The sequence below is a fragment of the Diuraphis noxia genome, unplaced genomic scaffold (genome assembly GCF_037042655.1).
Source record: "Diuraphis noxia isolate RWA-SAM2 unplaced genomic scaffold, SU_Dnox_SAM2 contig0004, whole genome shotgun sequence".
Taxonomy (NCBI): Eukaryota; Metazoa; Arthropoda; class Insecta; order Hemiptera; family Aphididae; genus Diuraphis; species Diuraphis noxia.
Genome location: NW_028301714.1, coordinates 14,721,932 through 14,745,523, shown reverse-complemented (window position 1 = coordinate 14,745,523; position 23,592 = coordinate 14,721,932). Strand labels below are relative to the sequence as shown.

The window sequence follows — 23,592 nt, the reverse complement described above, 5'->3', positions numbered from 1 at the left end:
ATTATCCAATAGATTTGTGAAATAGTTTCATCAAATCATTGCCAATAAAATATTGGTTAGGACAATAAAACTTTACCTTTTAAAAATGTAAAAGTCTTGAGCTAATCAGGATTGAACGATAATTTGAAAATATATAATTTGAAAATTGTATTTATTTTAATTTAATTTTTAATCTAATGTATATTCGGATGAGGAATTACTGTACCTAAATTTCACTAATTTGTATAATATTTCATTTAAAATGTTAACAATTTATAATGTTTGTGTTAATTTTCATTCAGATTGTTCTGTTTACCTGTATATGGTTATAAACTCTTTGATCATAAAAAAAGAAATTTAATGAGAATGGAAAGCGAAGCGATTATTATTCAATTTTTTTTTTATCAATGAAACGTCCGCTGAAGTTGCAAAACTTACAAATATTGAATTAGGTACTTGTAGTTTAAACATTAGTGTGTAAAAATAAAATTCATAATTTACTGTATCTTTGTTCGCACTGTTTTTATAAATTATATTACATTTACTGAAATGAAAACAGATTTATAAATTTCCAAAATAATTTGGTAACGTTTTACTTTACCATATAGCTGTGACCCAGTATGTATTTATTGTATAAAACCTCAAACAGTAAAACGTATTGTAGATATTCCTATTTCATTATTACAAATGAATTATTCTGAGGCTATTTATTGCATCAAAAATATGTCGTGTTTTATGCCTACTATGATTAATCAAATCTGTAGGCGAATGGAGACATCAAGAAAAAACTTTTCGTTTTCATCGCTAGATAGCACTATTGTTTACGATTTTTAGTTAGTACATTATAATACAGTGAAACCTCTGTTAATGAACACCTCTCAATAATAGTGGACCCTTCCCAATAGTGGACACTTTAAAATTCCCTGGAAAAAACGTATGCATATAATAGGAGTAATAACCTCTTAATAGTAGACGTGTACACTAAAAACTGGTACCAAAATTAAGTACTACCTGCCACAAATGGACGAAATACATCTACATTATACATATCATTGCAAAGATCAGAAATGTACACAAAAAATGATACCAAATATTTTCAATTGTACATAAACATTACCAATACATTTTTATACCCATCTTTAAATACATACATATTGAGTATACAATAAATAATAAATAAATATAATAATATGTACCAAATTCAATGTAAGTAGATATATGTAAATGCATAACCAATTCTTTATAATATCATCTTTTTATAGTGGACATTTTTGAATTTCGCATGGCTGTCCACCGAGGCCTCACTGTATTGAAATTCCGAGTTTTCATATTTTTTATCTTGTTATCTAATCAATCACTATTTGTGGTAGGGCGAAGTCGTCCGAATGTTTCGAAAGTTTTTATAGAATAGTATTATCAAGAATAACTAACTGTCGATGCCGTTTTTTAAATAACACCCCCCCCCCCCTCACACGGTGTAGATTGTTTTTAAGAGGGTCCGGATATTTGGGACTTTGGCTCGGGTTTCATCCTCCATGACCGTGCTCTAATAATATGAAACTAACAAAATATGCTACAATACTTTAAAATCAAACCCAAACTTAAAATATTAAGTTATTTAAATTCTGAGCGGAGCCCAGAACATATTAGTTTTAACTTTTATAATGATATGTGTTTATTATTTTTATTTTTAGTCTAACGTCACCTTTTGAGCAATAAAAATACTTCGTTCCTCAACTTTTGTGGTGGCTCTTTGTCAGAAATCGGATCTTTTTGGTATTTTACTATTTTGAGAGCTTTAAAGGTATTTCCAGTACTTTTCGAAAATTGGGAAAAACTAGTTAGGAAAAACGGGAATATTTACACGGTACAGGCTTTCGATCAAATCGATTTTGTTCTGACTTCTTTTGTAAATAAAAAATGAATAGTTGTAGCTTACTTGATATTTTTATACATATTATATTTTCAAGTATTTTTAAAATACTTTAAGTTATAACATGAAATCCTCTACTCCGTTCTACACTATACGTCGGTATTTACTTATAATTTATTAATAGTTGGTTACTTACGCGTTATCTATATAAAATAATATTATAATAAATATAAAGTACTTTATCATATTAACTTTATTTTACAATACAATTCAAATATTAACTGTAGGCACATGTCTTTTCAGTGGGTAGATACTAATAAAATACTATCTAATGATATGTATATTGTATATTTGTATTTTGTGGGCAAAGTATAAATTCCGGAATAGTTGTGTGAGACAATACCAAAATTTAGTATAGCTACAAACTATACAATCAAATAAATGTATGAAAATGTATTTTCTCGTTGAATAGTGCACTACATGATTACATTTCAAAGGGCAAAGTAGAAGTTGATTACAACCATTGAGTGGGTAAGATATTCTAGTATACTGCTATCTATATCATATTATTCCATTACATCTATATGTAATAAGTAGTGAGAACACTAAGAAAATAATATGATATAGATGCTCGCCTTAATTTTTTTATAAAATTCGAAAGAATATATCAGAATAAACTAAAATAAAATTGCGGTTTGCAGTACAAAAATGAAAAAGCAAAATAACATACTTTTGTGATTTTTCAAATTTTCGATTTTTTTTTTTTATTACTTAATCATCAAATACTTTCAAAATTAAAAACAAAAAAAAAGGTTCTTGAAATATCTTATTCTGTTACCTAGGTACTTACAAAATAAAATAATAATTTGATTTACTAAAGTCGCACCTACCTAAATAATTCCTTTGATTAAACTTATTCTTTTGGATTACAATTTAAACAATTTTTTTTTCTAATTTTTAATCCAAAATGTTATATTTGTTTAAAATTATAATATTTAATAACTTGTATAAGAACAAATGAAAATATGAAATTCGAGATAAATATTTTAATTGTGATTAAATATGAATAGTTACTTAATTACTTTTAAATATTTGATTACAATGATTAATATTTTTAAAACATAGCCTTGTGAAAAATGTACTGTGTGTCACTCCAGAAACACATTTTTTACTTTTGATGATTTTTCAATTACTTACATTTTTTTTATATAACCAGACCGGTAAAATCATGATAATAAAACATATTAACAAATTAGGTTATTTCTAAAGTTATAGCTATGGTTATTAGTCATAACTAAGTTTTATTTTTATACTTACAATTATTGTGAAATAGATAAGACTAGCTATTTAAAATTATTTTTTCTTATTGTTAGCTCATGTGGTGTGTAGTTTTTAATAATTTATTTATTATCTTCGTTATTGCTGCAGTTAAATTCAGACCGAACACGTGATACTGTGGTCAATAGCGGAAGGACAATGCATAAATTAATGTGACTGTGGTCAAGGACTTAAAAACCATGTCTGCGTAACATCTGAAAACTAAATAAAAAAAATATACTGCAGAAAAATCACATTATTTTCAGAAACAATGTAGTTTTTTTGTGATTTTTTAATAAATTGTCCTATTTACTAATAGATTTATATAAATATAGTTGTAATATAGGTAGGTATATAATCATTTGGTGGTAAACTTGGAGTCATCTTAAATTTGTGGAAATTTATAGATTCATACACAATTTTTTAGAGCACATTTAAATAATGTATTGTAGCAATAATATTTTTGTTAGTCAAATTTTGCCAGTTATTCAGAAGTTTTAGTTTGTTCTCAAAAAAATGTCCGTTATTTTGAGGTGTCCGATAGGGGATGTTTCACTGTATATATAATATACAGATTAGATATACCTACCTATGTAAATAATTTTACATTTCATACTAAACAAGAAACATGTACCTACCTACAGGCTATAGTACATGGTTTTGTAATGGCTAGTAATTTTATTATTTTTAAATTTTTTAGATTGCGTATTTTTAGAGTTACCAAAGGATTACAATGCAAAGAGTACTAAAAATATTCAATAAGGATGTACTATGGTATATAAATATGCAATTTGATAAAGTTGGTACTTTTTTATTTTATTGTTATTTTTCATTGTACTGTTGAGCTAAGAAAAATAATGCTTTTTAAAAATACAATCTAATTTCGGTACATAACTGTTATAAGTTAGGAATTCAAAACACGTCAAATTTTTTAAATAACGATTTCATTAGTACAAAATAGCTTTACCATTTTGTCAGTTATTTGTAAACCGTGTTTATTATTTAAAACAAACTATAGATCTTTTAGAATATTTATTTATAATTCTTTAGTAATTATGCAAATATAAAAAATCCCCCTGAAAAAAAGAAATACACGTTTTAATAACCATTATATAGGTATTCTAAAATCATTAACTAAGATGCAAGCACAACAAAGACCAAACGATTTTTTTTCTTGAAAAAATCACAATTCACGTCCGGTGTTCGGAAAACTAGGCTTCAGGAGATGTGTGAAATAAAATAAAAAATAAAATATCTGTCACGGATCACCAGTCACATCCTAGTCATCACGTCCGACAACCAAACAGGACAAGGAGAAGAAAAAGCAATCGAAACAATGAACTAATCAAGGATCTATACCAGAATGTCTCTTTTCGGCTTATTTTGTTGAAGATTTTTAAATAACAATAATGCTTTTTCACCTATATATAACAAGTGTAGGTTCACTAATCACTATCCTGTATTCAGTTATGGTCATATGGTATGCCGTATGCGTATAAAAATCATTAGATTTATATATAAGTAGTACATATTTACGAACGTTTGGAAATGATCCAACGGACAATATTGAAATTTGAAGTGAACCCACTTGACGTGTTCAGTTTTCAATACTGATATCGTTTTAAGCTTTTTTTAAATAAGTGAATATTTTAAACCCACGAAAGTATATTATTATATACGTGTGTACTGTATCTATAATACGTATACATAAATAAATGACAATTTAAAAATTATAATTTGTTTATAAACTATATTTCTTAGATGATGCTATTATACACTGCAGCCACACAAGAAAACAACACCGATTAACAATAAATTAATACATACATCAGACTATTTTAATCTTACATTTTGAAATCCTAATTTTCATGAAAACATTTCATTAATTTTTTATTATACACGATGATCAGACCAGATTTCGTCGACCAAATTTTTTAAGTTTAACGTTTACCTACAGACTAAAATTCCGTCCGTTTCTTCACTTATAAATGCAATTAATGATCATTCGTCGATGATTTTGGATTTCTGACTATATTCCGGTACACTAACCAGTAGTCGTGAACAACGGTGTAAACATTTGTTTTCTTCGATGATGTAAACACCCGTTAATTTGCATGTTTTGTTCACTCGTATAGATGAATACCCACTAAATAATATATATATATATATATATATATACACTCTGACTCTCTCGACATAATTAAAAGTATGCTAATAGAAATTAAATGGGTTTTATACTTTTATCATTCAAAAGACGCACCTCTGGGATCCGGTAGCTTATTCACGATTGGGTTCAATTGGGCAGGGTCAATAGCTATTAAGGTTATGTATATATAATATCTATCTGTACACATATATACACCTATAATAGCCCGTATTCCCCTTATAACACTATCGTATATTCGTATGTATTTTCTGCGTGTTGACGACAAGTGTTACTCACACGAATTATTAATTTATACTTACAGTAATATAATATTGTTATTATTACGGTGTAAATCCAAACTATCGCTAGCCGGCGATAATCACCGTTTATGTGAAGTTGATGGAACTCTCTATTAACCCCCCCCCCTTCCCGTATACCAACATTTCCAGCCATATATAGGGGTAGCCGTAGCCAGCCGTGTACTATATTATGTCTGCGTTTGTATCACGAATTACGATATAAGCAACGTGTACATATTCTATCGCGACTCTATCCAGTCGTATCATTCGTTTCTACAACGTCTTTCTATATTGATGTAACGGACGAAGAGAAAATATAAATTTTATAATTACTGCTCTCATATTATTATTATATAGGTTAAAAACAATTACCAAAGTCCGTTATTTTATACTAAAATAAATGTAAAATTTCACATCATAGTGCAGACCATTAAACAATACATTTTTAACGTTTTGAATCAATGGATTATTTTAAAAAATAGCTCAAGTATAGTACATACTACATACCTAATGCCTATATATTATTACGTACTGTAAAAACGAAACGTTTGTAAAATTTTTTCTTGTTTAGAAAATCGCATATGAATGCATTGCATGTAAATCTGTGGCTCCGCGAGATAGTCTGACTACAGTGTTTTTGTAGAACGAATTATTGACTTTTTTTGTCTGAATGTAAAGGTACTTGTAGGTACTTACCTCATTTTTGATAAGTTACAGTTTTTTTTTTAAATTTTATAGATATTAAATTATATTTTCTCTATGGATTTATTTTCATATCGTGTTATCGTTATGTGTAGGTACTTCGACCAGAGCTTGCGTATCGTAAGTACATTTTAAATATCGATTTTTTTTTTTAAAAATTCCTAAATAATTCATATTATTTCCATGACCATGAGAAAATTCGATGGTTATAGACATATGAATTCGACACGTCACTTTACGTGGTTTAGGTATAGTTTATAGTCGCCGTCTGTGCACTACTCATCGTTAAACAGGTATATTGGTATATATACTATATATACTGCAAGCAAAACTGTAGACATAACAAACAAATATAGCTTATATAGGTACGAGTATATATGTATACCTATTACCTACTGCATGTATATATGTTATATATAAGTACAGACCGACGACATCGTTAGATAGTTAAGACTACAGCAGTGAGTATCACGTGGACCACGGCAGTGCGGTACAGGCACTTAGATCTAAGACGTGATCAAAGAGATCGGTGTCGTTCCATACAATAAACAATAATTGTATATAGGATGCACGCATGTGTTGAATATAACGGGCTTTACTGGAACTGCACTTACAAGTTACAGTGCAGCGAAAAAACGCAATTGAGTCATAATACACGTATATATATATACTGTATATAGCCATGTAGTATACCTATATCGTGTACATATATACATAGTGTGAATGTGTAATGCATAATACGGTACGTACAATATTATTAATTCGTGAAAACGATGACAAAGGGGGGCGTCGAGCAACAACACTGAAATAGTGGTGGTGGTAGGGGAGCAAGAGAACTTTCCACCGAACGCTCCTGATGGTCGGTATAGTCGTTTGCGATCCCGTCCGGTGAACAGTCTTGCACAGTGCTCCGAAGTGTTGGTTTATTCTCAACATTAATTGTCCAACGATTCTGAAATAGAACACAACGGTTTTTTTTCTTCAGGAGTATTATAATAAATCACCTAGTTTAGTAATTTTTATTTTCAAAAATCCACGATCATATACAATAATGATCCGTTGTCAATTGTACGCCGTAGTTGTCTTCGCATTCGGGTGTCTGGTCTTGTTACCTGACCACAGTAAGTCGCTCGTTTGATCACGATAAACCATCTGTCGTCCGGCTGCAGTCGGCTTAATTACCTATAAAAATATTTATGATTTTGACCGTGCTGTACACAGGCAAAGCAATCAACTGTTGGGTGTGCTCCACGGACACGGACCAACGTTGCAACGACCCGATGAACATGACCAAAGGTGCAATCGAGGACTGTAGCAGAGCACCGCATTCGGCTTTCTTACAGCCTGTGTGCAAGAAACAAAAACAAAGAGGTACGCGTCCACATACGATAATGTCAAACTTCTATAGTTCTATGGGATTTGTATAGATGTAAACGTACATCATATAGATCATCCATTCGTGTTTTCATAAAAATATGGGCAATAATTAGACTATAAAATCAGGTCATCCCAACAATAATGAATAAATGTCTCATGCTTAGACGTAATTCAATCCAATTCGATTTCACTAACTCGCTGCATGGCACTGTTGTTTGGTCCTTCGCAGACGTTCCACATAATGTTTAGAATAATAATAATTTAAATAACCGATTTCAACTGATAAGTATATTATATGTAATAATTGTCTGTATACAATTTTCTTTATAGTATATTATATTATACAGCTTTCAATTTTGTACGACATTAATATCTCGATATTTCCAATAGTTTGTATACCTACTATATATTGCATGATATACATTGTATCCTGTATTATTTCATTAATTTTTTTTAGAACAAACTTTTCAATGGTATGATTTTATGGTTTTTATAAAATATGCATGTATCTATGTAAGCCATTCAAAATTAAGAGTAAATACTAAATAATGTTTTCAAAAAAAAAAAAAAAAAACAATAATAAATACTATTACTAGGTAGAATATAATATTATTCAATACGAATTAGGATTATTAAATCAGTGTGTTTGTATGTACGACGTTACATTATTTAGATGAATCTATTTTAAAATTGTAAACATTAGTACAATTTGTTGATTTGAATATGTAATTTTCAAAGTCCTTTCAATAGCCTCGGGTCTCTAATATAATATTAAGTATCAATGGAATAAAATTTAATAAACTTTATATTTTTATAACTTTATAAGAAATTTACCATATTTTACTCATTTGCGTTTATTTTGAGTACCGAAGAATTTTATACTCTGAAAAAGATGATTTAATGTTAAAAAGTTTAGAAATACACTACAATAGTATGCTATTGTATATGGCAGTCCACAATACATATATAATATTAAAATCCAAATATTCGCATTAAAAAAACACATATTTTAAAAATTACTTATTGATACATTTTAGAAAGTTTTAAATAATTCAACATCCAACTTTTTCAGCTAGATTTGTGTTTTACAGGTGTAATTTTTTTATATTGAGTGTTAAACAACGAAAATATAAAATCCAATATTTATTATGTTTGATCGATTTATTATAATATAATTAATACTGAACTAAAAAATAATTAAACTGTAGAAACCAAATAGTTGTTTTTAGTGGCATATCAAATCTAGTTGATCTTAACAATAAAATTATTATCACATTACAGAGTATTCATAATATGATAATGATAATCGCGTATAGGTACATAGATAGCAAATGATCAAATGTTTAAATAACCAATTTCGACTGTACCTAGGTAAGATGTATTAGGTTATATGAAATGATATAATAATATGTTTATTGTATATAGGTAGGTACATATAGTTTTTATAGTATTATGCTCAACTATAATAGCTTCATCTTTCAATAATAATTACTAATCAATAATTATATGAAAGGCCTTAATTAACTATTTTTTTTTTTTAAATCTACATCCAGTATTAACCAAACTATGACATTGACGTTTAAATTCTTTTAAATTAATGAATATACGAAATAACCTATGCCTTGGGGTGTTTTTCATCTTCATTATGGTACCTCGTGTTTTTGGATGATTGAATTAAGACACAATGGACTGTGTTTAATTGCCTGCTTAATTTTTATTAACCTTTTGGCCATTCTTGTAAGGAACGATGATTCACCGGATATTCATATTTGTCAGCCCGCCCGCAATGTTTTAATTGATATTTACATTTTCAATGGAAATTCTGAGATAATAGTTGTTTTGTTTAACTAAAATTACAGTTTTTGTCGTTTTTAGGAATCACTAAATTAAATACAAATTCTGGGCTCGTTTACCGGAAATTGTTTTTACGTATTGTTATACTATATACTACGTAATACAATTATATATTTACATTTTTTTTTTTTTTGGAAATGATTCAAACTACGAGACGAAAAAGCAATTGACAGGTGTGTGTAGTGTTTGAACATGCTACGATACTATACTATTTTAACTGAAAAAACATTGAGATCGCAATCTGAACAGAATGAATATTCTGATCCTTAGAGGTTTCCCTCTCGTGTTTCAGGGGACAAACTGTATTATATCGTGACGTGATAGTATAATAGAATAAAATATTGAATGTATAATATCGTTGGCAATTTCATTATATTAATTAATAACATAATATTTCGACGGATATCTATATAGGAATAGTATTAGTTATATTGACTTTTATCTATTTACTATAATATTAAATTCGATTAGCATACATTTACAATAGGCACGTCTAATCATAAACAAATAGAATATGTAGAAAAAAATGTAGGTACTTCCTGTAATCGAAACGTATTTGTGCATAAATGTTGCGCAAATGATACATTTTGTAAAAAATAAAGTAAATTATACACAGATTTCAAAAGGCTAAATTTAAAGTAGGGGCTCTACTTATTCTTTATAAGTGCGTACCAACTTAAAATATTTATTTTCTTTAGGAAATTTAAAAAAAAATCGTCTTCTCCAAATAAATATACTATACATAGTTATTATTAGCTCTACAATTACCTATATAATGGACTACATCTCTTTATTATAAATAAAAACTCAATAACCATCACAAACCTAAAATGTTAAAACCAACTATGAAATAAACAATGTGGTTATTTTTTTTAAGACTGTATTAAAACATTGAAATTTGGAATATCAATATATAAAATAAAGAATATTTCACAAAATTATGTTTATTCTTAAAACACATGAATAACAAGTTAATTTTTTTGTTTTTGTAAAAAGTAAATTTAAAATAATAAATTACTTGCATACACTTAACACAAGTATAAATATCAAATATGTAATATTATAATAAATATTGCATATCATTATATTTCTGCCTTTGAGGCGTTAATACAATGTTGGTCGTACATACATAAGTCAATAAATAAATTATCTATATGAAAAAAATTTGGAATTAATAGTTTTAGAACTATTAGTGACTTTAATATTGTATATTTTTACCTATTTCATATAAGTACCTGCCCAAGGAATTGAGATATAAAAAAAAATTCCATGATTAAAAAAAGGAAATACACTAAAAAATTTAAGTTAAATCAGATTATTGTTAATCGAAATTGAAACTTTATTTTTTTATTTTGGAAATTTACGATTGCGTACGATATCATTACTATATATCCGAACCCGACCATTGAAAATTCACTGAGATATTACTTACGATATCATAAGTAGGTATACGAAAATGAGTATCTACTATTTAATACAAAATATTTAATATTCATGTAAAGTATAGGTAGACTGCAAATTTAGTGAATACGTTAAGTAAAAACTGTGATATAGTAAATATTAATCATAATAAAGCAATTTTCAAATTTATGTAATAATATGATAATGGCAATATTTTACACATACCATTAAATGTAATGCAAAAAATATTTACAGGTAATATAAAAAGTGTGATGATAAAATATATTAATCATAATAACATAATTTTGAATATTGTAATATTGTATAATAATACAATATTATTATAATGATTCTGAAGTCCCACACTTCAGGATCTCCCAACGGCCATCAGTTTTTACGATATTCTAATTAACGAATTCTTATCGAACGATTTTCTTATTTTGTTATATTTTTACGATATTTTTATACATCGGGAAAAACTTTTCAATTATATCATTATTAATTTATATATTTAAAAAATACATATATATATAATTAAATTTGGTAGGTATCTACTTATATTTTTTATTTATTTGAATAATCTGTTCAGGAACATGAGCTTTAGATAATTAACCTAAAAACATTTTTTAATTCTTGTAATTAAGTCGACAATCCTGAAATCATGTATTTTGAATTAAAATGATTAATGACATACTCATACAAGTAATACCAAACTTAATTCATTACAAATAATAATTTAAAAATATTATAACGGACATTCCATGTTTAAGTTATTCACAAATCGCAATGCATATCTCTACCTGTACGAGACCTATTTGAAAATTCCAACGTACTGAAGTCATGATAATATACAATTTTTACCTGTATTATATTATTACTTTATGCATAATATAGTTCACAATATAATAAATAATAATCAGTACCATACTAATAGTTAATATACACGTTACACGCAGTAATACAGTACCTATATATAGACTGACGATTTATATATATATATATATATATATATATATATATATATATATATATTATAGGTAATATGTATATTAAAGACAGTACCTATAATAGTAGGTATATTGAGCATTAATCGTGATGAACGATGAGTTTTCATATTTAAATTAAAAAGTACACATAAATGGAAATTGGTACCTATGTATAACATGATTGTTATATGTACGGTGTGATGCGTATTTTGGCGGTAATAAGTTAACTGGTAGGCTAAACATATTGAAACCAACTATACTTATAGACTCAGAACTCCCTTTATAATAATATACGCCAATATAGTAATTATTGTAGAATTGGTTTTATTCATATATTAATATTAAACTATCAAATTAAACATGTTAATATTATATGTACCTATGATGACAATATTACTACAATATATAGCATTATTAACTACACCAACACAAATACAAAAAAAGTCACGATAAATGTCATATGAATTATAACAAAACTAAACCAAATATTACCATATAGGATTTTATTTTATTTATTTTATTGGATAATGGTTAATAATATGGAACAACTATATAGTATTATCATGACAGGTGACAATGGTGACATGTTGCAATACCAATATGCAATATAAATGTACAGTACCTATATGCATAGGTACTTACCCGTATGTGACGGAATGGCACTGATTTTGTCACAGGAAGAATCAGATTTTGAGCAATATGTGTCTTTAATCCGTTTGAACTCTATCGAGTCTATTCCAATTTAGCACACCAACCGTCAGTTGCCGGCGCGTGAAATCCATCGTTCCTGTCGGCTAAACATTAAAACAAATTGTCAGGGATATATTGTGTCTATAAAAGTATAAAATAATTTAATATTTTAAAAGTAAATGTATATAATACGAGTATCTCGCGTGGTGTTCTATTCAAAGATCTTATGCCCCAGCCATGAGCGCCCGCAAGAAATTTATCAGGGAGGGGCATAATGAAATCAAACATCAAAAAATATATCGAAAAAAGTTTATTCCTTGAAAACTTTAAAATGTGTAAGAATTATATGAAATCAAACACCAAAAAGTACATGAAAAAATACATTCCTTGCAAACTAAAAAACTAGTTAGAATGATATGCTATTTATTCGTTATTAAATAAAAACTGAAGTCTTCATTGTCGTTCTATTGCAAACCTTGTTATTAACTGTTCAACGAATTTTAATTTTCTTAAATTAATTCTCTCGCGATGGATACTAAACATACATAAGCCATTTAATCGGTCTTCGCCCGTCGTAGACCGAAGCCAAATTTTAACTCTTCGTAAAGTGCTAAATGACTTTTCGACTGTACAACTTGTAGTTGGCAAAGATAGAAAAATTTATGATACAATTTTAATACCAGGGGAAAATATTTTGCTATGTTCAAGTAAATCTATTATGTTTATACTTTGGCATTCTTTTTTGCCATAAATTATACCAATTTTCACTTTTAGCTAACAGATTTTCAATTTTATAAAAATTATAAATAGGTATTAGTTATGCTTTTACACTATAGTGTATTCTTGTTTTTTCATTTTTGTTAGTTATTTAACAAGTGATAGATGTCGTGTACGTATGAGTGCATCGGTCATCTTAAGTGGTTTACCGACTAGGCGTCTAACAATTCACAAAATTAAAAGTATTTAATTTAGCGCGATTAATGTAATACACGTTATTTTGTACTCCATGATCAACAACCCCACACACTAAGGTAAAAATACCGATGAAATATTTATTTAAATCAAAATAAAAGTGAATATTCAACATTATTTTTGAATTCCAGAGAGGGGGAATGCCCCTCCTTGCCCACTCTGGGTGCCCATGGCCTCTTGTATAATATGGACTTTTTTTTTTAATTTTACATGGGAGCAAAATCGAAAATTATTTTTAATATAGGTACGACGCGTCCAAAAGAGTTACGCACCTTTGATTTGTTTTTATTATAACTTTTTATGCAATCCACGTTGTATAAAGTTACAAGAATTCTAATTTGTAATATTTTATAGAATAAAAATACTTTATGAAGATACATAAATGTCCTTTGGTTGGCAATAGTTCACGGTATCGGATACATTTTTTTACAGTTTTAGAACATGTTACCATGCAGTTGCATAGGAAATAGGAATAAATAATAGTAATTGAATGTCTTTTGCGTTGCTCATTATAAGTTTTGTTTAATATGATAAGAATTAAACTCATAAGTCATAATATTATACAATTTAAAACGAAAAGTTCTTTCTAAAAAGTATTTGCACTGATATACACCTATACGTGTCAATTTATATCAGTGGCATATTTATAACTTAGTTTTAAATTATACTTATGTTCATGCGAACACAATCCAATTTTAAAATCAATTCAAATTTTGTTTTTGACTGGCTAATTTATCAATCACTTCATCAACCTCAAAAGTCAACATTCCGACATTCGGTGAATTGATTATAACGCACACGGCCTTAAAATTTTTTTATGTAACCGTTTTGAAACGGTTGTTTTATAAAAATCTTTGGGGAGGGGGTGAAAACCCACAGCACCTCTTCCATAAATACGCAGCTGATTTATATACAGATTTTTAGGTTCAAAATTGTAGCTACATATATTAAGTCTTGATTACACTGCTTATTATATTATACTCGACCGAGTGAACAAATTAAAGTTGATACTTGTTCGGACTGTTCGTAGATAAATTGTTTGTGTAATAATAATGTACAATATCCAGTTGGTACATATTAAATATTACGATAAACATTAATAACAAATATTGAAATACAATATTATTACAACACGCGAGTACATTATTCAGAACAATGCCGGCAATATAATGTCAGGCACATATACCATGTAACTGCATTCAATGGTTATTATTTCGGTCCATTTCACCATTTCGCCATTTTCCTGCTGCAGCATCCGCTTCGGGACTATAGCTATCATTATTACAGGTAGCACATTATTATATGCATACATTAATTTGTGTAAGCATACTTTATGCGGCGGATATCGCTTTCGCCGCGACTGATTTTTTCCCCGTCGTCGATTATACGTTCATTAACACCGTTATCCGTACGATTTTTCACAAGAGGGTATATTACCTATTATATTATACGTATATATATATAATATATAGGCTGCAGCAGGCATATATATATTATATACTCAAAAGTGTTTGTTTTTTTTCACGCAGTTTCGCAATTCGACGGTCGGTTTTTTTCCCTCTATTCTTTTCGATTTATATCGTTATTTCGCCCGTGTAATATTATTATTGCTATTTGTTATTATTATTATTTTTCGTTATTGCCACGAATGGCGTTTTCGTCATCGAGAAAATCGATTCGTCTCGGGATTTACGGGAGCATCGAGTCGTCACGATTTCACGGTAATGAGTCGCCGACGTCACCACCGCCGCCGCCGCTGACGCTGCATCAAACCAGAGCAATTTCGCGCCTACGATCGTGTACACCTATACCCCACGTTATCACCATCAGATCTACATCTTATACCACCTCGTCTATCTTACCACCATGACTTATATTATATACCTTACCGGTTACCACCGAGTCTACCCAGCCTCGGCTATATATACCAACTAGGTATAGCTGTCATATTATATAGTATATCTGTATTCATTCTATAAGCGCGAGTACACACGGTTCCGATTCACACGCTTCCTGAAGAACGAAGTATATATACCATTCCGACCGCTATTATAAAGCCGAATATAATTCACACCGTGAAACGGTTCTCATCGACCGCGTGGAAAATCGCGTCACAACAGTTAACTATACGCGCTTGTTGCTCGTGTATACCTCTGCGTTATTATTTTCATCGATACTATCATATTATTTTTATTATTCCATCCTAGGTGGTTCCGATAACTCGACGTGGCATAATTTGTGGACACTGTGTATAACGTTATATTATAATATAGACATATACTTTAGAAAAAAAATTGATTTTTTCCACCCCTTGATGCAAAACGAGATTGTCATCGAATTCGTGTTCATGTCGGTATCATTATATCAATAGGTAAACGACCCTCATTATTGTTTTACATTTAGTGACTGCGATATCATACACATAGGTACCTATTTAGTATTTACACAAACAAAAGATATTTTATCGACGTTCAATTTATTTATTATTTACATCTATATATATATATATATATATTTATATATATATAACTGGTTATTAGTTTATTACTTATATAAATTGGTATTTAATTATTATAATGTATATGGCGTATATTATGTCAAGACCACAATGTCCAAAATAAGTCACATGAAAACTAAACACTTGAAATCTCAGTTACCTACTTATATTAGACGGGCTTCGGCAACACGCGTACTTATAAGATTTATTATTATAATAATGGTATGTACAAAAAAAACCTATAAACAATATCGAAACTATAGCTCATTCGATAAATCTCGAGTCTCGATACATAAAATATACATTTTTAGATCACCCAAGCAGACTTTAACGAACTACGGACACATATGAGTATCTTTCCTTCGTCCTTGAACTATATAGTATTGCCATCACTAAGAAATAAGATACGTGTATGGTGTATGAGATGTATGAGCAATGTTTTTATTCTATGTATGAGAATAGATCGTAATAATTTAATATAAATTATCAACCGTATCGCACATACGAGTCATACGACATACATGATACATACAGGGTACAGGTAACATATTTCACTTTCAAACATTCGGATATGGTAGCATAGACAATTGACATATACGTCCTGTATAGGTATTAGGTTCAAATATTTTTGTATATAATATACATCAATAATAGTTTTGATTTTGATCATATATAAGTTATAAGTAATGAAGTCCAAGCAAACAACTATTCTAAAATTGTCATATTTTAAACTGCACCAAAATTCAACTAAAATTTTTCTTGCAGTGATGAATCAGAATTTAGCACTTTAATAAAAAAAATCCTATTCTTCTAACCTAACCTAGCCTAACATGGCTGAAGATCATGCATTGACAATTAAAGGTTTTTTAATTGACAGTTATAATTTTGATATAAAATAACCGACTGTTCATTTGGAAAATTCTGATTATACGCTTTATTTATACCATCATGCAGGTGCTAAGTATTTGACGTTATGTTTATAAAAAAAACCACTAAATTTCACCGAACCCCAGGTTTTAACAGGTTAACACTGGTCTATAGTGTATCTATTATTTACATACATATTCTACCTCAATATTGTGATTTATGATTTATAAATAAACTAACCATTTTTATGATTGTATTAAATTAATTATACACTATACTAGAGGAAACAAAAAACGTGCAAAATATTATCCCATTTAATATCTTGATATTATTATTGTTGATTCGTAATATCATTGAAACATTGATTCGTCTGGCTATTTTTATAAATAATTATAGAAGAAAAAGAAGTATGTAAAACGGTAAAACGGTAGTTTTTAAGTAGTTTACCTATATAAAAAAAGGTTTTCCATTTTCTTCATGGTATATTATTATATTATTCGGCTTTCTCCATAATATTAGTTGGTGGTTTAAAATGTGTATTGATATCTGTTACAAATTTATAAAATTACTGAATATATTTAGAATATATCAATTTTATCAATTATTTTACAATTTTACATCATGGAAATATATTCCGTTAAACTATAAGGACATACGGTGTATTTAAAAAGAAAGCATAATAAATAAACAAAAGCCTTCATAATTATTTATAAAGCAAAAAAACAATTATTTTGCTTTTGATTTTCGTGCTTTTTAGTTTTTAGAATTAGATACCTACCTATGTATCAGAGGATTACAATAAAAATTTGATATTTTTTTGTGTACTTTTTTTTTTGGTAAACGGAAAGAAAGTCCCACGGAAAAAAGTCTCAAAATTAATATTTTATTTAAATTCAGTCTTTTATCATATAGGTTATAGGTATTTATATAGGTATACATAGCCCATATAGGTAATACATCATGTTACATATTTTTTTGAAAATAATTCTAGGATTAAAAATTATGGTAGATAAATATTTAAATACATAATTAGTTATATTTTAAATTTATTGAAAATAATATAATAATATAATATCTTAAACACATAATAATATTATTTAAAAAATATAAAAGATCTCTTTCTTATATTTTGACCTATTTGCTTTATTGCAGATTTATCTTCATCAAAACGTTGACATAACATGTTCAATCGATCTTCAATTTTTTTATCAGCTTTTATTTTTTCCGATTAATTTCTCCTAATTCAGCCAATACCATTCTTACCTTGTGATATTATACTATTATATTATTTTCAGATCTTTTATATTTGAATAATTACATTTATGTATATTTTTTAAATAATATTATTACTATTGTTTAAGATATTATATTATTATATTATTTTCAATAAATTTAAAATGTACCTAATTATGTATACAAATACTTATCTAAGATAAAATATTAATTTAGAGACTTTTTTTCCTAATATTGTATTTTTTATTACTATTTTAACAAAACATCATTTAAATTACACCGTAAGATCTAAAATATATGTACCTACACATTTTGTTAATTTTGTCTTTTTTCATATAAAATAGACAAAGTTTTCAATAGAATTTTATACACACAATTATACAATTATACATTATCCAACAGATTAAATTATTGTACTAATGACCTTACGTTCTTCCACAATATCTCCATCAACCTCATCAAATTATTTGACTGGGGTCCATGTGAATCGTAGTTCGTACACCCAATATCTATTGGGGATAGATATCTATCTACTCTTGTTGTTCCACATTGCATATTATGCGTTATTCTAAATAGTTTGATTTATAATAAGAGGTGATCCGACAGTATTATTAAATTGATTTGATAAACTAAAATAGTATAATCTATCTAGGTTCCCATGGTCGTAGTATGGTGGGGGGGGGGGGGTGATGATGAGGATAGATTCCCACCAGAGCCCTTTTTTTTAAATATTGAACGCATTGATTTATAATATAAATTACAAGTTATAAATTATATACCACTCGTCCCCCACCCAGTCACAGAACAAAATCATAACTACACCACTGTAAGTTTCTAGTACTTGTTACTAAACAATTCGTTTTTATAAACGCCTGTTATAATTAAATACCTACATTTTGTTTTTTATACAATAATAAACTGTTACATAATTTTTTGTTTAAGAATTTGATATCTGTATACTAATATTATTGTTATATAAACAGTTATATAATTTTTTAAATTAAATATTTTATGAGAAACGTGATATCATCAAGATGATACTAATATTATTGAATGAACAGGTACTTTATGTCCACGTGGTTTCTTTTTTACTATAATATATTACATATTAGATACTTATTTATTTCGCAAGAAATCAAAACATTAAAAACCAAGTACTATGGAAATGAATAATAATACACACAGTTTGGTTTGGATACTTGTCTCGCTTCGCTAACTCCAGAGTAAACCACTAAACCAGTATGGTATGATATACTTATTAATTATTATGTATTTTAAACCAATTGTTTGATTTTAAAAACGGTTATGAGCCGATCTCATTTGACATCTCACGATAAATATATTCATCTATATTATGAGAATAATGATAAAAAGTAGGAGCTATTATAAATTTTATTCATTATTGCTTCCTTAGATCAGTGTAAATTTTTTTTACACTAAATCCTAATTTCTAAATACATTTAAGTACTAAGTAGTAAGTATTGGTAAGTATTGTATATTATATTGTCATTACTGTGCGTATGCGCATTGCGCATATACACACAGCCCATCTGCTTTAAAAGTTTCTATTTGAATTTTCTAAAATAAAAACAATCTCTTTTATTTAACAATAGAGTAGAAGTACGTTCATATTAAAATAAACAATTGTTTTGATTTTTGGAACTGTCACCAACTTTTACGTTTATGAAAATACTCAGTTTCAAATTCTAAACAATGTCACGATATATTTTTTAGTACCTGCTAATTGCTATTATTTATGACATATAACCATTAAATACATAGATTATATATATACATATACCTCAATGATATTACCCATATATGTTTGACGTTACAAAAGCGTTTTTGGAGAGAAAAGAAAAGTATGTATCATCATTAAAACAACAATAACAATAACAATCATTTTCATTGATATCACATTATGGTCATTACAAATCGATATAGATAATGTAGGTACTGTTCAAATACAAAAACTTATATTTTTATTTACTTTTATTACTTTAATATTTAATTGTTTTTTAGTTAAAAAAAATTGAATAGTCCCAAATTGCTGAGCCCTCTTAAAAATGGCGGGCCTGAGGTAATTTTCAGCCCCCTCGTCAGAGCTGCCTATAAGGAGTAGAATATCGAGAAACTATAAAACGATAGGATGACTTAAAGTGTATATTAGGGCCAGTTGTACCGTCTACGGTTAAATTTCGATTACGCTTAATCAGCTGATAACAGATATTTAACCGTGTAAATTCAGCCGATTAAACTCCGGTTAACTTTAATCAGAGACGGTACAACTGGCCCTTAATGTGTTAGACTGTCATTCAAACGTTATAATTTATAATATATAGGTCATGTTAACTTATAATTCACCAATAGGTCATAGATAACACGTTAAAATTGTCTAAAAATCGCTTATATCATATTTTAACTTGTACTTATAGCTTCGTTTCGACAAGCTTAACATCGTGTATGATGGAAAAGATGCGTGGTACATAGTTTTTTTTATTCTTCATAAATAAATGTGGGCTGCTTCATGTAATCGTATTATTATAGAAATACCCAATCAATAATTTGCATGTATAGAATATAATGTTACCTATTGTTTGTAATGTGAATTACAGTAAACGGCGAGTTGCTGATTATCCGGTCATGCGCTTGGGCTTCGGACAGCCGGAATGACGACGGGCCCTGCGCCATTAACACCCCGGCGAACATACGCATCGAACACTGCAGCACGTGCGACCAGGACCTTTGCAACGGCGCAGTGGTCATCGGAGGTTGCACCGTATTCCTGACCATGGTTTTAGCGGTTACGGTCCATCTTGCTACCTATTAACACAGTAACACTCCTCATGTTTCTTTTTTTTTTTTTTACTCCGAACACTTACTTTTCCGACCCAACAAAACACACGGTCATGTCTACGACAATCACGTAGGCATATGACGCACATTTATATGGTTATATATTATAAACTGTTTGTTCAACCATATATATTTATATTAATATTATATAATATACATTTTATACCTAATAGTATATTGGTACCTACACCCTGAAGTACTACCATTTACCCTCCCATAATAGGTATAGATCTATTCCAAGACACATTTTACATTCCAAAGCGAAAGTATAGGTATTATACCTACACGCCACAAACAACAAGTATAATAATACATTTATACATATTTTTATGTATTTAAATATATTAGGTACATTCTATGTGTATATGATTTCTTCGGTATTAAACATCTCTATATGATTCTTGTAAATTTAATTTAAATAATAAAGTTTTATGATTGAATACCATCCTATCGATAGAAATTGTAAATGGTTATTAAGAATTACATATTTATAACTTATCATATCATTATAAACTTATCTTCTTTTTCTTTTTCTTCTCTCACGACTATATAGTGTCGGCCACCCTTGTCCTACACATACACAGAGCTCTATATTCTCCATATTACAAATTTAAAATTACCTATTATTTAAATGTTTGTTTTGTTATTTAATGTGATTTATTAATATTAATTAAAAATCTATGTATCATCTACTTTTTTGATACAAAATAGGTTTACTTAAGTATTTTATAAGATTATTTACAATAATACTTAATTAATAGATATAACCTACCTATAGTAGTTAGGTATAGGATAAGTGCGCTGTTTTCATATGAAAAAAGTAGATAAAAACATTTTTTTTTTTTTTTTTTTTAATAAAACGATCTCAGATCTATTATCTGCATAATATTATAGATAATTTTAATTTACAATATAGATTAAAATATATTAAAATGTACTTCAATATTGGTACCTACCTATACCTGATAAATAATAAACAATAAAATAATATTCAGGTTATATATACTTACCTACTCTATTTTTAATTTGATTTAATATTTTCTACGAATGCAACATTTCCTTCCAAACGGGTTTTGATTATTTTAAATTGTATTATTGTGTTAAACCGCTTGTTTTTTTTATACTGTTACGTTAAGTAGGGAAAGTGTAACCGACTTTAAACGTCTTGTTGTAATATTAAGACAATTATGTTTTGGCTACGCTAAGATTATTGCTGTTTAAACTTGCTTTTGGTTTTCTATTTTTATTATTTAAATATAAGTATATTATATATATATATATATATATTATTTAGTTCACGTCTTCCCAGTTCGGGTAAATTCGTTGCGCAAATTTTTATCAGTTATCCGTCCAAAAAATAAGCGCGTAGATCTTTTGCTGTATTGAGCATTGGGTCAACGACATTAATTTTGTATAAACTATAGTGTATAAAATAGAAATTTTATATTTTTTAACATAATATTTTTATCATTATTTGAGATTAAATAGAATATGTTGCATGAGGTATATTTATTTTTATCGGCGAGTAACCGTTACCTATAACCATAAATATTTTAAAATTAGCGACATCAATATAATATAGTTAATAGATGTACCTATACACATACATGTATTGTATTTTTGATTTATTCATATAATAATTTATGTGTGGTGTATATTTCTAAATAAAATACCTAAACATATCTTATGAATTATTATTGATGTATTTGGTATAACTTATATTTATATGTACGGTCCCATACTCCCATTGACTCGCATATGGTACCTAATACCTATGGATCCATAGTTGCGATCTTTATAGGTACCTACGATATAATCGATACTATTTAATATTTATGTAGACAGCACGGTTAGGTTACCACCTAACCGTGGTAGTCAGTAAACTTTAGTAACAAGCGAATGTATACGCACGTATGGCGTGTACCTAAACTTATGCGCAAATCATAGTAAGGCTAGTAAGGCCTTATAGGTTGTGTACCGTGTAATTTATTTTACATCACACACGTAAAATAATTATTGTCGTTAAAATGGACTTAAAAATGCAATAAAACAGTTTATATATCATGCATACGAATTTTAATAAATTTTATGTTACAATGAAATACTTTTGGATTTAGCAAACTTGATAGCAAATTCGCCAAACTCCTATAGATCGTGTTATAGAAAAAATAACATATTAATATATTACGCAATTTAACATGAGTGTGTGATGTGGACTAAAGAGGACATAACAGGAATTTGTTGTCCCCGTTTTAAAGAACATCATCTGTTTGTACGTGGGTTTTTTTTTTACAATAGTTCAGTTTTTAAGTGAGCGAAGAGCATTTTTTAATTTATGCTGTACTTACATATTATATACGAAAAATTTGCTTAAAGTTTGAATTATCGTATTAAGTCCCCTTACAAACACAGATGTTCATAACATCAAGTTTTATAAGAGACGATTCACTTTAATTTTTTAACAAATGAAGCTACACCTACTACCTACACGTAATCTGCTGAGCGTAAATTTTCTAGGGAAACTTGCAAGATTAGGACGACAA

The 23,592-nt window shown here is 28.2% G+C and overlaps 2 protein-coding genes across 3 annotated transcripts in view; one reads left to right on the top strand and one right to left on the bottom strand.

Annotated features, from left to right (window-relative positions):
* Positions 1-3,241: 3,241 nt before the first annotated feature.
* Positions 3,242-23,592, bottom strand: part of trus (programmed cell death 2 like trus) — a 32,185-nt gene continuing 11,834 nt past the window's right edge. The window contains exon 7 of one of the 2 annotated variants that reach the window (XM_089227734.1): positions 3,242-3,391. In XM_089227734.1, coding sequence (XP_089083860.1) covers positions 3,312-3,391 — 80 coding nt within the window. In that variant the 3' untranslated portion in view covers positions 3,242-3,311. Of the gene's footprint in view, positions 3,392-12,422; positions 12,729-23,592 lie in introns of those variants that run through there. The other variant, XM_089227735.1, reaches the window with a different exon arrangement.
* LOC107162541 (UPAR/Ly6 domain-containing protein crok-like) lies at positions 7,169-22,732 on the top strand. The gene is made up of 3 exons (XM_015509494.2): positions 7,169-7,437; positions 7,538-7,687; positions 20,809-22,732. The coding sequence occupies exons 1-3, from the start codon at positions 7,368-7,370 to the stop codon at positions 21,021-21,023; spliced, it is 435 nt and encodes a 144-aa protein (XP_015364980.2). The 5' UTR covers positions 7,169-7,367; the 3' UTR covers positions 21,024-22,732.